At 43.1% G+C, this 15,101-nt stretch overlaps 1 protein-coding gene across 1 annotated transcript; it reads left to right on the top strand.

The window, feature by feature from the left end:
* Window positions 1-831: 831 nt before the first annotated feature.
* LOC307245011 (solute carrier family 22 member 13-like) lies at window positions 832-14,277 on the top strand (the record flags this gene model as incomplete). Its single annotated transcript, XM_080020422.1, has 10 exons — window positions 832-1,206; window positions 1,715-1,818; window positions 1,909-2,063; window positions 2,665-2,836; window positions 2,924-3,044; window positions 3,135-3,229; window positions 3,360-3,568; window positions 3,666-3,774; window positions 4,312-4,524; window positions 14,268-14,277. 10 exons carry the CDS (start codon window positions 832-834, stop codon window positions 14,275-14,277), a joined length of 1,563 nt encoding a protein of 520 aa, XP_079876548.1.
* Window positions 14,278-15,101: the final 824 nt, after the last annotated feature.

Below are 15,101 nucleotides of genomic sequence, written 5' to 3' on the forward strand. Positions count from 1 at the left end.
GCACGGTATACTGAGAAGCTGGACAAAGATTATTAATGTAAGATAAGATAAACCTTTATTTGTCCCACAATGGTGAAAATTTGCACAGTTACAGCAGCAAAAAGTGACAGCAGAAAATAGAGAACATCAATAAAGAGTCGTAGTAACTAAAAATTAAGTGAGAGTCAAGGTAAGCACTTTATGCAAAATAAAATATATAGAAAATATATACCTAAGTAGAAACAAAATAAATAGGAATCAGAGTAATGAAGCGTAATGCACATATTTAGACAAATTGCACATCAGGGATGGTACCTTTTTTTTTTGATTAAAAAGAATTGCACTTTGGATTGTTCACAGTTGTGTGTGTGTGTGGTCTACTCGGTGCGCTGTATGTGATATAGGTTATATGTCGCTAAAACTAATTTGAACACACAAACACACGCACTTATGCACAGCTCTGAGGCAAAGTCCGATGACTCAGTCTCTCTGACTGTACAGTTTTAGAGATTAGTTCCCGAATGCTATGAAAAATTTGTTAAATATTTCAAATAAGAACACACGATACAATTAATTTAATTTAATCATCTAGAACATAATTGTTTACTTGAAAGAAAATGTGTTCTTTGAACCTTTCACCCTGATTGTTCTGAATTTACCGAAACAACGGTAAAAGATCAGGAGTGCAACCAGAGCGGTCGCACTCCTGCACTCCTGAGTGCGACCAGAGCGGTCGCACTCCTTTAATGTCTTTAAATTCTTAGGAGTTCAAAGTTCGATTTTGCTGGAAGAGCAGAATGTGTTAAAAGACTGAGGGCCTCGCAGCTTCTTGTTATCCGGGCTACTGTCGGTATGAGTGGTTTTGGGCACGTGCTGAAGGAGATTGGGGAGTTTGGTCCGTTCCAGAAGCGTCTGCTGGTGACATTATTCATCTCCAACTTCTCTCTGGGTCTGGACATGTTCCTCTACGTCTTCACGGCGCTGAGCTTCCCTCACCACTGCAACACAGACTGGATTTCTGCAATCAATCCCAATCTGACTCAGGAGAAGCGGCTGAACCTGACGCTCCCTGTTGACCAGCATGGAGAGTATGAATCGTGTCGGATGTTCTCACCTGTGGATTTGGATTTGGAGACTATCGAGGCATATGGGATCAATAGCACCACGGGGTGTTTAAATGGATGGATTTACGAAGCTACTGAGGGCGCCACCAGTTTTGTGACTGAGGTTTGTGAATGATGTAACGACTGATTAGTCCAAGCTTGTATTATACAAAATATTAATATTATATGATCATCGCTCTAAAGTTCCTCCAGCCATGGTAGGCAATGTGTAAAAGTAGATTTTTTTTTCATCCGACACTGAAAATGTATTGCATTGGTGAGGTTTAACCAATTTAAACTAAATATTGGATGCACTTATAAAGAACGGCAACCTTTATAAAACCTATTCTAAACTTAAAATGTGCATGGTAATATCTTGCCGGCACTTTATAGGAAACAGCTATTCAATATACTTGCGTTATGGATGTATGGATGTTTCCTCTACATGTTGTTTCCATTATTAATGGCAGAGTCCGCCTTTCCTTGCAAGAATGCAGAGTTTCAAATGAAATTCTGGGACTTGACGTAATCCAACACCCAACACAGACGAGCTGATGTGGTTGAGAACAGAGGTTTGCATTTTTTTTTTTAAAGTTGGAAATATTCAAAAGGCATCCTGTTCCCCTTCTCAGTTTGATCTGGTGTGTGACCAAAGTAGTCTGAGGGAGGCCACCCAGTCCATCTACATGTCCGGACTCCTGGTTGGAGCACTGGTGTTAGGTCCCATGGCGGACAGGTACGGCCTCCAAAAAAATCATGATGCTCGATTGCTCCACTTACACTCCATCCAGGTTGTAGGTTTTATGTTTTTCTTTCATGTCGGCAGGTTCGGCCGTCGCTTCGTGGTCCTGTTCTCTATGCTGCTCCAGCTGGGCTTTGGTCTTGTCAGCGCCTTTTCTCCAAACATCTACGTGTACATGGCGCTCCGATTCGTAGTGGGAACCGCAGTCTCTGGTGTTCTGATCAACACCTTCGTCTTAGGTGGGTGGCCGCTCTACAATTTGACCAGATTTGATTTGGCCAGGTGAGGGCCACACCCATTAACCCTTTGTTAGATATTTGCGGTAATTGCGTTAAACTACATATTATGATGTTTTCAACTGACAAAAAACCACTATGGGTCGGTTTGGCAGATGGTTTTATCTAATAATCAGGGCTTGAATAATCCTACTTAAATAATTCCAGAGTTTAAAAATGCCTTCCTGAGTCATTGCTTGATGTAAGATGAATTAGTCCTATGTCATGAAGGACTAGTCAGCTCCCTTTGTCTGGTCTTGGTGCAGGTCTTCGTCCAGATAATCCATTTTCTGTATTGTCAAGGTCGACCTGGAGCCCCACGTCCATTAATCCAAAAAAACCTGCCTCTGGCCAGGTGCAATTTCAGTCTTCACTGGGTCAAAAATAAGTGATTTCCACTAGGAAGATTAGAGCTAATCTAGACTAGGGCAAGTCTGAGACTATTTTAAACCATGACTGAGAAACGGCCATTTCAGTTAGTCCAGATTAAAAATATGGTTTAGTCTAAGATTGTACAAAGCCAAGATACAGTCAAACGGTCTGCATTAACGTTATTTTCTCAAAGGGGCGGAGTGGACAGGAACCTCCCAACGGGCTCTGATTACCATCACCAGTCACGCCTTCTTCTCCATTGGACTTGTGGTGATGTCGGGCATCGCCTACGGGATCCGTCACTGGAGGGTCCTGCACCTGGTCTTGTCCAGCCCCATGGTCCTGGCTCTCGGCTACTTCTACTGGTCAGTCCAGCCCCCATGTCCTCATGGAATTTAGGCTGAAATGTTTCGAGGGGTAATAGGTTATTTAAGTGTTGTCTAACCCTCCAGGTTCCTCCCAGAATCAGCCCGCTGGCTTGCGAGCCTGGGCCGGCAGACGGAGGCCAGGGCAGAGCTCCGACGGGCGGCCAGGATCAACGGAAGGGAGGCCCCGGAGGCTCTGCTTAACAAGGTGTGAGCTGCATAAAACAACACTTCAACACTGCAAAAGAAATCAACGTGCGATACAGTATATATTAATTAGAACCATTTATTTGTTTAGTTGGACATTGAGGGTCCGTCCCAAACAGGAACCATGCTGGACCTCTTCAGGGTTCCCAATCTAAGGAAGCGTGCTCTCATAATGAGCTTCGTCTGGTGAGAATATTCTTGTCATTGAACTTCCTAATGAAACCCAATACAATCCCTAATACCATGGAAAATGGCTTATGGTGAAAATATGCATTTATTTTCTCTATCTTTTTTTCTGATGTGATCTCTCCATTAGGTTTTCAACCAGTCTGGTCTATTATTCCCTAAGTGTTGGCAGTTTTGGCCTGGATATTTACCTCACACAGTTAATTTTTGGTATTGTAGAAATACCAGCAAGACTTGGCACTATTCTGATCATCGAACGCATAGGAAGGAGATGGACTACGAGTGTAGCCTTTTTTTTGTCAGGCTTTGCTTCCCTTCTGATCCTTGCAATTCCAAAGGGTAACTTTCAGCCACAGACCATAACATCCATCACTACATACAGTGGTTTTATGTTATTTTTCTAATGTACATTTTTGTGATATATCTTTCCACTCAGACCTTCCAGTCGTGGTGACAGTCATCGCCGTGCTCGGGAAGTTCGCTTGTACATCTTTATTTTCCACCATCTATGTTTATTCTGCAGAACTGTACCCCACTGTCATAAGGTATCCGGACAAAACACTAGTGATGACGAACCTTTTAAAGTAGTAATCCGTGAGATCATTTTGTTTAAAATATTAATATATAAAATATTGTGCATATCATGGTTGGTCCATTTTTTCTTGACTGGTATTCTATAATACACAGCTATTTAATGAATTTGTGTGATGCATGTGCTCCTCTACTATATATTCCGTTTTCCATTATTGGTGGCGGGGTCCGCCCTTGATAGGGTACACACAAGAATTGAAAGGCAACTGCAGGAAATTTGATAAAGCAGTTGTGGTCAGTAAAAATGAACAAAAAGAACAAAATCAATCGATCAGAAGAAGGGATACTTTAGAGAAAAGAAAGTGGCCGTCTTTGAGTGAGGACTAGAGTAAATGAATGTTGTAGAATGCTAGAAACAATAAATCAGAATCCTGGGAATAAGTGTAATCCACCCCACACAAACAATCTTCCGGATTGCCACTTTGGCCTCAATCTGTCCACTACTGTATCTCAGATTACAGAGTGTTCTCCTCCATGTTTTTCCTTCCCAGGCAGAGTGCCGTGGGTCTGAACAGCATGTGTGCTCGTGTCGGAGGGATCGTGGCCCCACTGACCCACCTCCTGGGGGTCCACCACGCCGCCATCCCCATGGGGCTGATCGGGGCCGTCTCCCTGGCCGGGGGGCTGATCTGCCTCCTGCTGCCCGAAACCCTCCACACTGAGCTCCAGGACCACACCCAACAAAGCAGGTCTCACCCCACAAAGTATGGAGGAGAACTCATTTCAATCAGTTTTTTTTTTGTAAACTATAGATTACATTAAATACTTGAATCGTCCCCAGAGGGAAAGTGTGGGAATAAAGTAAAATAAAACAGGCACTAATAATATAGTGAACATTTTAACTAGAAAATATAAAGACAATTGAAAACATGCAATAACCTCCAAATGAGCAATTCTATAAAAAAAAACAATGAAGAATAAAAAAATGGCAATAGTCTAACTGTTCCACTAAATTATAGTTGTTTTAAATGAATATTCTTTATTAAGTCACATTATATAGTGTGTGTTTTTCTGTTAAATTTACAAACAACATGAGCTCTGTGAAATGGAACACTAAACTTCCTTCACTATGATCTAACTAAAACTAAACATTGCAATTACATTTTTTTATAGGTTAGACTTCTTGTGATTTTTTTAGTTTTGTCTTCTTATTCAAATTCTGTTTCATATTTTTGTTTTCAGAATGCCAAAAGATGTGTGTTTTGAGAAGGACGTCCACGTTAAGCAAGAAACGGGAATGATAAGCACACAACTATAGATGACACTGAAATTATGAAACATGTTTCATAATTTGTCCTCAAAACGTCCAACGACCGAAATGACACAAGAATTTTCACACTTTCTTAGTTAATCAATGGAAAAGCTGAAGTCAGAATACAAGATATGATTCATAAAAGTAATTTCAATTAAAAATGAATTCTGACTTGTGAACACATTTGACATTAAGATGCATTTGATAGCTGGTACACTTGGGCATTACTACAGTGATTATTATTTAAAACAGCGTTTACATATAAACATACAATAATGTTAATTTTTTTATAGGCCAATTTAAACAAAACATTACAAAATGTAGTGAATTATTCCCCATGCATGGTGCCTCAAACATTGTTTCAGTCTGTGCTGTTGTCATTGACACCATCTTATCTAAATTAACCATGACTGAGGGGCAAATTCACAAAGAATGGATTGCAGCCTCTCATGGTACCAGGATTTATACATCAATTGCACTTACTATCTGCCCGTCTCAACGTCTGATTCACAAAAGTTATTGCACTAATGATATGACAGCACAAACACAGCCATAAGGTTTTGCAGCTGAGTGCAATTTGCCCATGTCTAGCATAAGATTGCATGTAGGCCTATCCATGTGGCAAAGTAGAAATGGTGGCTTTGCACATAGAACACAGTAGGCAGGACAATGGCAGAGAGAAGGAGAAAAATGGGTATCAATGGCTCTGCAGACCCGTCAGGGGATGAACAGGGCATTTTATGTTTTGTTCGATTAGGAAATGGGGGAAAATAAATACATCCAAAATAAAAACACTGTTTTAATTTATTTTGTTTGGAGAATGGGGATAGCCCTAATGCATAATGGAGAGGGAGCCGCAGTGCATGGTGGAGAACGGAGAACTCCACTCCAATCGTTACCTCTCCATTACGCATTTGAATCCTGGTGGAGGGGCACCAGATGTGCCATGAGGGGGCATTGTACCCCAATGCCCCCCCCCCGTGACAGGCCTGCATGATTTGAAGTGGAGGACGTGTGGCTCTTTGCGCTGGTGTTTGTGAATTGGACTTTGTTTTTTCAATGACCGAGGTGTAGGTCTACTGTCCAGAGTGAAAGGAAGTCCTTTTTCCCAATCTGCCAAGCCAGTGGGCTGACCCCTTCACTGCGGTGGAACAGCTGTCGGACGTGGTGTGCATGGTGAGGTTGGTCAAGCAGAACCGGCTCTACAGGAGGCAGAGGGCAGTGGCTCTAACGTTTCGTAGCACTTATTTTGCTCTTGCTCCTTTTCTTGATGGCGACCTGCATCAACTTCTACCTCCACAGTCTGAATTTCACATTTAATCACAGAGGCTGGATGCTTGAAAGCTTCTTGTGAAAGCGACTTTCTGGTTGTGCTTTATCCTGGATCCCTTGATGTAAAGCTTTAGCGTCTATTGTAGCTTGTTGGAGTTTTTGGATTGCAGCTTGAAGATTTAACATTTGGTCTTCCTCATCTACATATTAACTAACTCAGCCTGGTGGACTGTGTTGTCCTCCTCCCATAAACCACTTCCAGCTCCTGTCGTGGAAAAATAACATTTAACAAATTAAGAGAAAGTTTAGCAAACAAAGGAATTAACTTCAAAAATACCTTTGTTCAAACTTTAAACAAGTAGTATGAGTGCTGAGCAGTTCTGCGGAAAAGCTATCTTGTCTGCCCAGACTCTGACTCTTATTCCCTGTCCTGTAGATACATCTCTTACAGGCTGTCATAACATCCCATGCATTTTTACCTAATTTGGGCACATTTTTATCTTTTGCCAATGTGAAATGTACACACATGTTCTGCACATAGCTTTAGTTTATCTTTCACCTCTGTGAAACATACAGACTCGTTCCTTGTGTTTTAGGTTGATCCCAGACTTGTTTTTTCCCACACTTATTTCATTCATATATCATAGGCAAGATCATTTTTATACTTTCTTTATATGTATAGTGCATAAAAATTGTATTTCCTTCAAACATATAGTACATTTCTCCCATATTGGCTTACTAAGTCCCAAAAATCAATTAAGAAGAAGAAGAAGAAGAATCTTTAATTGTCATGCAACACATCACACGACAACACATGCATACACACACACACACACGCACATGCTTCGGATGGTGGCCGGTGAAATGAGGCCTCTGCATTTGACCCATCCTGGCTTGTCCTTCCTCCAGGGGGCAGCCAACGTAAGCTTTACATTCTTTTACAATCTAGAATAATCAAGGGCTACTTGCCAGTCTGCTCAATAAATGATTAGTATTCAAATTTCGTTATCAGAAAAATGTACTCCTATTCTGATATCAGGACTTTGTACCTGTAGGTTTTTAAGGCTTTCTACATGTGTCTCACATGAACCAAGAATAAATGACCAAATGTGTTATACCTTTTCAGCATTTCCAACATATGTGATCATAAAAACATGTAATATAGAAATACAAATCTTTGATATGACTATGAAAATGTGGATCAATTTTCAATGTAAAACAATATTTTTCAATAATGGTGATAGCGGGTGTCTCTCCCCACAGTTAAGGGTTCAGGGAGGGAGACATCTTTCTGGCTATGGTGCGCTGCTGCCTCACAGCAAGAAGGTCCTGGGTTCGATTCCCCCCTGGGGTGCTGTTGGCACCATGCTCCGGGGGGGTTACCTCCAAAATAGGAGCCTTTCTGTGTGGAGTTTGCATGTTCTCCCTGTGCTCACATGGGGTTTCCTCCACCTCACGTCAGTAAGGACCCCCACCAAAAACATGCACACATCATTGTCTGACCAGCGATGGACACTCGTTACCAGGTCCCCGGGCGTGTCGACTAATGCTGCCCACTGCTCCTGGCTGCCCCCCCAGAGGAAGGACAAGCCAGGTTGGGTTAAATGCGGAGGCCTCATTTTACCGGCCACCATCCAAAAAGCATGTGTTGTAGTGTGGTGTGTTGCGTGATAATTAAAGAGCCTTCTTCTTCTTCCTATAAGAGCACATACTCCTACTTTCTCCGCTAATAGCCAGTCTAGGGCTTGTCTGTTTTGCCAGGTCCTAGTGCTTGTGGCTTGCAGTTGTTCGCCTAAGGCGGATAAGGCATCGTCCGTGAAGTTCATAAACCTCTGCTGATTGTAATAGATGTAATTAATCCATTCTTCATTTTTGGATAATCCTAATACTGATATTATTGCTTCAAATACTGCTCAATTTCACTCCGCACGTTATATCTGTTGAGTATACCGCTGGGTTGTCCTACTGAGTCGATTTTTACTGCAGGGTCTGTTATGTATGCTCTTTTACGTCTGCTCAATGTATTACTTTCGAGACCGGGGTCAACCTCCTTCAGGGGAGGTAAAAATACAATTTCCAAAATTAACTGTACCTTTGCACATCTACCTTTTACATGATTGAGGGAGTGTAGAGCAGAGAACCTTGTTGCCGCAGATCCAAAACTGTTCTGCCACGACCTCATCCTGGAATTGATATACACAGTCAACAAGATAATATTTGGTTTGAGTACTTTTTACTACAGGTGCTGGCCTCCATAGGTGGAACTCATTCCTACAATCTCTTGTGATATTATTCCAAATTGTGTCACATAACTCCTCTGCCACCATTCCTACATCCATGGCATCTGTGCCATTTTCTTCTTTTAGGTAATATTCTAATCCCTGTACAAGGTAGAGATCAACTCCTGCCAGTACTGATAATTCACTAGTTTTTCTGGACAACCTAATGTCTAACGCTCTACATTGTCCCATGACGCTGGACATAGACTCATTGCCCCATTTATCTGTTTCGCGGTGGTACTCGTTATATTTACTCAATCCTATGTACTTCAAACATTGCGCCGAACATGTGGGTACGACCACCCAACTATTATCTGAGGGCATTGTTGTTTTTACTGTCTTCTTTTTCTTCGACTGCTCCTCGTTAGGGGTCGCCACAGCGGATCATCTTCCTCCAATACCTTCTGTTCTGCGCATCTTCCTCCCTTTCACCAACCGCCTGCATGTCCTCTCTCACCACATCCATAAAGCTTCTCTTTGGCCTTCCTCTTTTCCTCTTGCCTGGCAGCTCCATCCTCAGCATCCTTCTCCAATGTAACTCTCATCTCTCCTACACACGTGTCCAAACCATCTCAGTCTCGCCTCTCTCACCTTTCCACCAAACTGTCCAACCTGAGCTGTCCTTCTAATGTACTCATTTTTAATCCTGTCCATCCTTGTCACTCACAATGAAAATCTCAACATCCTCAACTCTGCCACCTCCAATTCAGCCACCTACCTTTTTGTCAGTGTCACCGCCTCTCAACCGTACAAGATAGCTGGTCTCACTACCGTCCTGTAGACCTTCCCCTTCACTCTTGCTGGAACCCTTCTGTCACAGATCACTCCGGAGACTCTCCTCCACCCACTTCACCCTGCCTGTACTCCCTTCTTCACCTCTTTCCTGCACTCTCCGCTGCTTTGGATGGTCGACCCCAAGTACTTGAACTCATCCGCCTTCTCCACCTCTACTCCTTGCATTCTCAGCTTTTGGCCGCCCTCCCTCCCATTCACGCACATGTATTCTGTTTTACTCCTGCACTTCTCCAGGCTCTCCTCAACATGCTCCCTACTCTCGCTACAGATCACAATGTCATCATAGTCCACGGAGACTCCTGCCTGATTTCATCTGTCAACCTGTCCATCACCATTGCAAACAAGAAAGGGCTCAGAGCTGAACCTTGATCCCACCTCCACTTTGAATGCCTTCGTCATGCCTACTGCACAGCTTACTACTGTTTGACTGCCCTCATACATATCCTGTACCACTCTTACTTCATACTTCTCTGCCACCCCTGACTTCCTTATGCAATATCACACTTCCTCTCTCGGCACCCTAGCTTTTTCTAAATCCACAAAGACGCAGTGCAACTCCCTTTGGCCTTTCCGGTACTTTTCCATCAGCATTTTTAAAGCAAACATTGCATCTGTAGTACTCTTTCCTGGCATGAAACCATACTCCTGCTCGCTGATCCCCACCTCTCCTATTAACCTAGCCTCCACTACCCTTTCCCAGAGCTTCATGTTGTGGCTGATCAGCTTTATTCCCTTGTAGTTTCCACAGCTCTGTACGTCTCCCTTATTCTTAAAGATGGGTACCAGCACACTTCTTCTCCACTCCCCGGTACCCTCTCCCTTTCCAGGATGGTGTTAAACAGTCTAGTTAGGAACGCCACTGCCATCTCACCTAAACATTTCCATGCTTCCCTAGATATGTCACCTGGGCCAACTGCCTTTCCACTCTTTATCTTCTTGAATGGTGTTCTCACTTCATCCTTGCTAATTTGCTGCACTTCTTGATCCGCTATCCCCACATCATCTACTCTCTCTCCCTCCCTCCCTCCCTCCACTCTCCCTCTCATTTTCTTCATTCATCAACTCCTCAAATTACTCCTTCCACCTTCTCAACACACTCTCCTCACTAGTCTGCACATTCTCATCATTATCCTTCATCGCCCAAACCTGCTGTACATCCTTCCTAACTTGTTCCCTTTGTCTTGCCAATCGGTACAAGTCATTTTCTCCTTCCTTATTGTCCAACCTCTCATACAACTCGTCGTATGCCTTTTCCTTTGCTTTTGCCACTTCTCTTTTCGCCTTGTGCCGCATCAGCTTGTACTCCTATCTACTTTCTTCCTCTCTCTAACTATTCCTTTCTTCTTCGCCAACCTCTTCTGCTCTATGCTCTCCTGTACTTCCTCATTCCACCACCAACAGTCCTTGTCTTCCTTCCTCTTCCCACATGATACACCGAGTACCTTCTTGGCCATCACCCTCACCACTTCTGCAGTTGTTTCCCAGTCTGGTAACCGTTCATTCCCACCTATTGCCTGCCTTACTGTTTCCCTAAATTGCATGCAACACTACTCCTTTTTCAACTTCCACCATTTTATCTTTGACTCTTCTTTCAATCTCTTCCTCTTCTTGGCCTCCAGAGTCATCCGACAGACCAACATCGGATGCTGCCTTGCAACACACTCCCCTCCCTACACTTTGCAGTCACTAATCTCTTTCAGATTGCTCCTCCTGCATAATATGAAGTCCACCTGTGTGCACCTTCCTCCACTCTTGTATGTCACCCCGTGTTCCACACTCTTCTTGAAATACGTATTCACAACCGCCAATTTCATCCTTTGGGCAAAATCCACCACCATCTGAAGAAGAAGAAAAGAAACAGTCTTTATAAGTCACGCAACACACCACACTACAACACATGCTTGCACACACACACACACACGCACATGCTTTTGATGGTGGCCGGTGAAATGGATTCTCTGCTTTTGACCCATCCTGGCTTGTCCTTCCTCCGGGGGCACAGCCAGGAGCAGTGGGCAGCATACGTGGACGCGCCCGGCGACCAGGTGATAATTGTCCATCCCTGGTCAGACCATGATGGGTGCATGTTTTTGAGGGGGGTCCTTACTGACGTGGAGGAAACCCCATGTGAGCACGGGGAGAACATGCAAACTCCACACAGAAAGGCTCCTATTTGGGAGATAACCCGCCGGAGCACGGTGCCAACAGCGCCCCAGGCGGGAATCGAACCCAGGACCTTCTTGCTGTGAGGCAGCAGTGCAATGCACTGCGCCACCGTGCCTTCGCCAACATGCCCATTGAGATATGGTCCAATGACCACTCTCTCTCCCTTGGGGACGCTCTCCACCACTACATCCAACTCACTGAATAATTCTTCTTTCTCTTCCATCTCACACCCGACGTGGGGAGCATATGCACTGACCACATTCATTATCACCCCATCAATTTCCAGCTTCATGCTCATCACTCTGTCCGACACACTCTTGACATATTCTTCCTTCAAGACTATCCCTACCCCATTTCTCCTGCCATCCACTCCATGGAAGAATAGTTTGTACCTCCGGTACTCCTGGCCTTTCTCCCCTTCCCCTTGGTCGGCATTGATGATACACTGGCTTGTGCATCCTGAGTAGCTAGATTTGTTTTTTTTACTGTAGTATCTCTATATTGCTGCCTTAGTTGTTCCCACCATCTTTTTCCTTGGTAAGGTTTCATCTCCTGTTCACAGTGTTTCCAACTATGTCTAGTATTTGTTATATACATGCATCCTGACGATTTCTAGTACACATATAACAGTTCCCTACTTTTATCTGTTTTCCGGTGTATGCCACTCATTTATACCAATTGTTTGCTTTTGCCTGTCTTTATAACCAGTCTTCTTTTTATTGCCACGATTGATCCTTCAAGAGGTTCGGATTCTAACTGTTTTAGGGTTTTTGCCGTTGAGAAGGTAATTCTACTTTTAGTCTCATTATTGTTCTTGGGAATGATTGTTTGTTTTGCGAGTGTCTTCTCTGTATTATTCCTCTCAGGAATAAGTGTCGATATTACAATTACAGCCGCAATAGTTGGGAATAAATGTCGATGTTATATTTTCACTCACAGGAGTTTTGGACATGACTGTTGAGGTTACAATCTTATTCAGGGTATTATCATTCTCTTTTGGGGTAATCATTACCTCTGTTGTATGTCTTACTGCACCCCATAAGGTGGTTTATATATCATTACAATTCATGATTGGGGCCTCCGTTGGTTTGCTCGTAGCCATTGTTTTTTGTCTACTCGCTGTTAGGATTTCTTTTGGTTCGCTTGTTGCTAAGGTTTCTCCTAATTTGTAGGCAACTAAGGTTTCTGCAAATTTACTGGCAATTGAAGTTATGCCTAATTAATTTGTAATTGAAGTTGCGTCTGCTTTGCTGACAACTGAGGTTGAGTCCGGCCTATTAGTAACAGATACTAACAATTTTCCTGGCCCACTTTGTCATGTTAGAGACACTTTACTGAACTGTTCTCTCAATATTCAGGGATTTTCTGTTTTCAGTTAAAGGTCTATTATTTTTTCTCAATCAACATATGGAAGCTGCACTCTCCTTATTTGTAATTCATATTTATGAATGGCATGGTCCCATTGATTTTGTAGTTCTACCGTCACACACCAATGTGTTCTTCCTTTCCAGACATCTACCTTACTCTGATCTTGTCCCAGGGCTATCAGTCCGTACTTCTTATGTATAGCTACAGCACATAATCTATCTTTATTCATCATGACAGTAAGTGTACATCGTTCATTGGCGTGTTCTAATTTCTGTGGGGGTATCTGAGCTTGTAAGACCACTTTTCATGACCTCTTCTCCCTTGCTTTGTTTACTCTTCCCGAATATCCTGAGTCTGGCCGTTCCTGCAATACTTTTTATGCTTTCTGTAGTACTGCCTTTTGTTACCTAGTTACCCCAAGTCTGCCATGTGTTAGACACGAATGTAGAGCATGTTAGACATGCTGCTGCTGTATCACTTGTTTGACAGTTTCCTGGATAAATGCTGAGCCATTGTTAGCGCTAATCTCTGTCGGAATTCAAAACCTCGGCATGACTTCTCTGGTCAAAGATTTGATCACAGTCGAGGCACTCTGATCTTGTGATGGGACTGCTTCTATCTGCTGAATCTATCAATGACTACTAACATTTACCTTTTCGCATTTACTTTCTTTATCATGTCTACGTAGTCTAAGACCAGATGTATGAATGGTCCCTCAGGTGCGGGAATGTGTCCTAATGAGTGATTATTTTTCTTACGTTGTTTTTTTGCACATATGTCACATTCATTTATTTGATTATCAACCATTGTTTGCAAGTATGGTGACCAAAAACCTTGTTTTCTGAATTTTCTAACTACTTCCCCCCTTTCGCAATGGTCAAAATCATGTGTATTAGTGAAGCAATCCGAAGAATGCCATTGGTACCAACAACATCCCATCATGGGTTCTCCATAACCAGGTGGAGGTGCGCACAGCAACCCTCTTCATCCACATGTTTTGCTCAAACTCCAGCTTTTTCCTGCAAACATCTTCTTCTGTTGGCACAGCCTAGGCATGGTCTATTGCCTGGATTGCCCTACTGTTGTTCGAGGCTACTTTCCTGTGTGCCTTACATTTGATTATTGCCACTTGTTTAGGCAGTAGCAATGATGACATTAATGCCACAATCTGATCACAATGCATTGTGGGGAACCTATCTGTTTTTTTATGTCCCCTTATTTTCCATACTGCTCCAAACAAATGACATTCTGTACACCATGTGCATATGCAGAATCTGTGTATATTTTTACCGTTTTTCCTCTTCCTTCTCGACAGGCAGCTGTAAGAGCTCTCATCTCAGCTAACTGTGCTGAACATGGCTGTTTACAATGAGAACTTTGAATAACAGCAAACGCTTTGTCTGGGTTCTGTCTCAATACTGCAAACCCAACAATGCAGGTATTGCTTCCCAAATGATCTTTTTAGCTAGATCCATCCTCAAAAAATCTCTTCTTCTGCCTCAATTATGTGTGCTGACAATAGATCTGGTAATCAAAGAATATCTTCTTGGGTGACTTCCTGATTGCATCCCCAACACTCCATAGGTCTTCTGCGCTGGCTAGGGGGTCCCTGCTGCTGAGCATATATAGACTGTCCTTGTGGCCCCCTATATTGACTCTGTCTGTACCCATCATTTGGATTACTATTCTATGTGTATATACTGACAACAGGTGGGGCGGGTGTCCTTTGGATCTGAGGCTGTTGTGCTAGGGGAGAGAACGCCTGACATGGGGCCTGCTGGACAATTGGCATCATTGTGCCTGCTTCTGCACAACTGCCTGTTTTTTCCTATCTTTGTCTATCTTTGTCATTTCCTCCGACTGGAACTGAGACAACTTTCTCGGTACCCCTCTGCTTTGTTCTTGCATTCTTTGTTCATTTTGATGGTATCTGTCCACCGCATGAACCAGGTGATCAGTAAACTCTTTATCTTTGATGAGGTCAGTCCCACTATATCTTCTAGCTTGTTTTTTATTGGGCTTGGTACTGTCTCTATTATGGAGGGTCTGAACATGACGGAGACCAACAGATCTTCCTCTGGATCTGTATCAATTGTGTAGCCTTTCAGGCTCTTGTGGTACACAGGGGTTGGGTACTTGCTTCTAAATG

Source organism: Zeus faber (assembly GCF_960531495.2).
Source record: "Zeus faber genome assembly, chromosome: 19".
Classification (NCBI taxonomy): domain Eukaryota; kingdom Metazoa; phylum Chordata; class Actinopteri; order Zeiformes; family Zeidae; genus Zeus; species Zeus faber.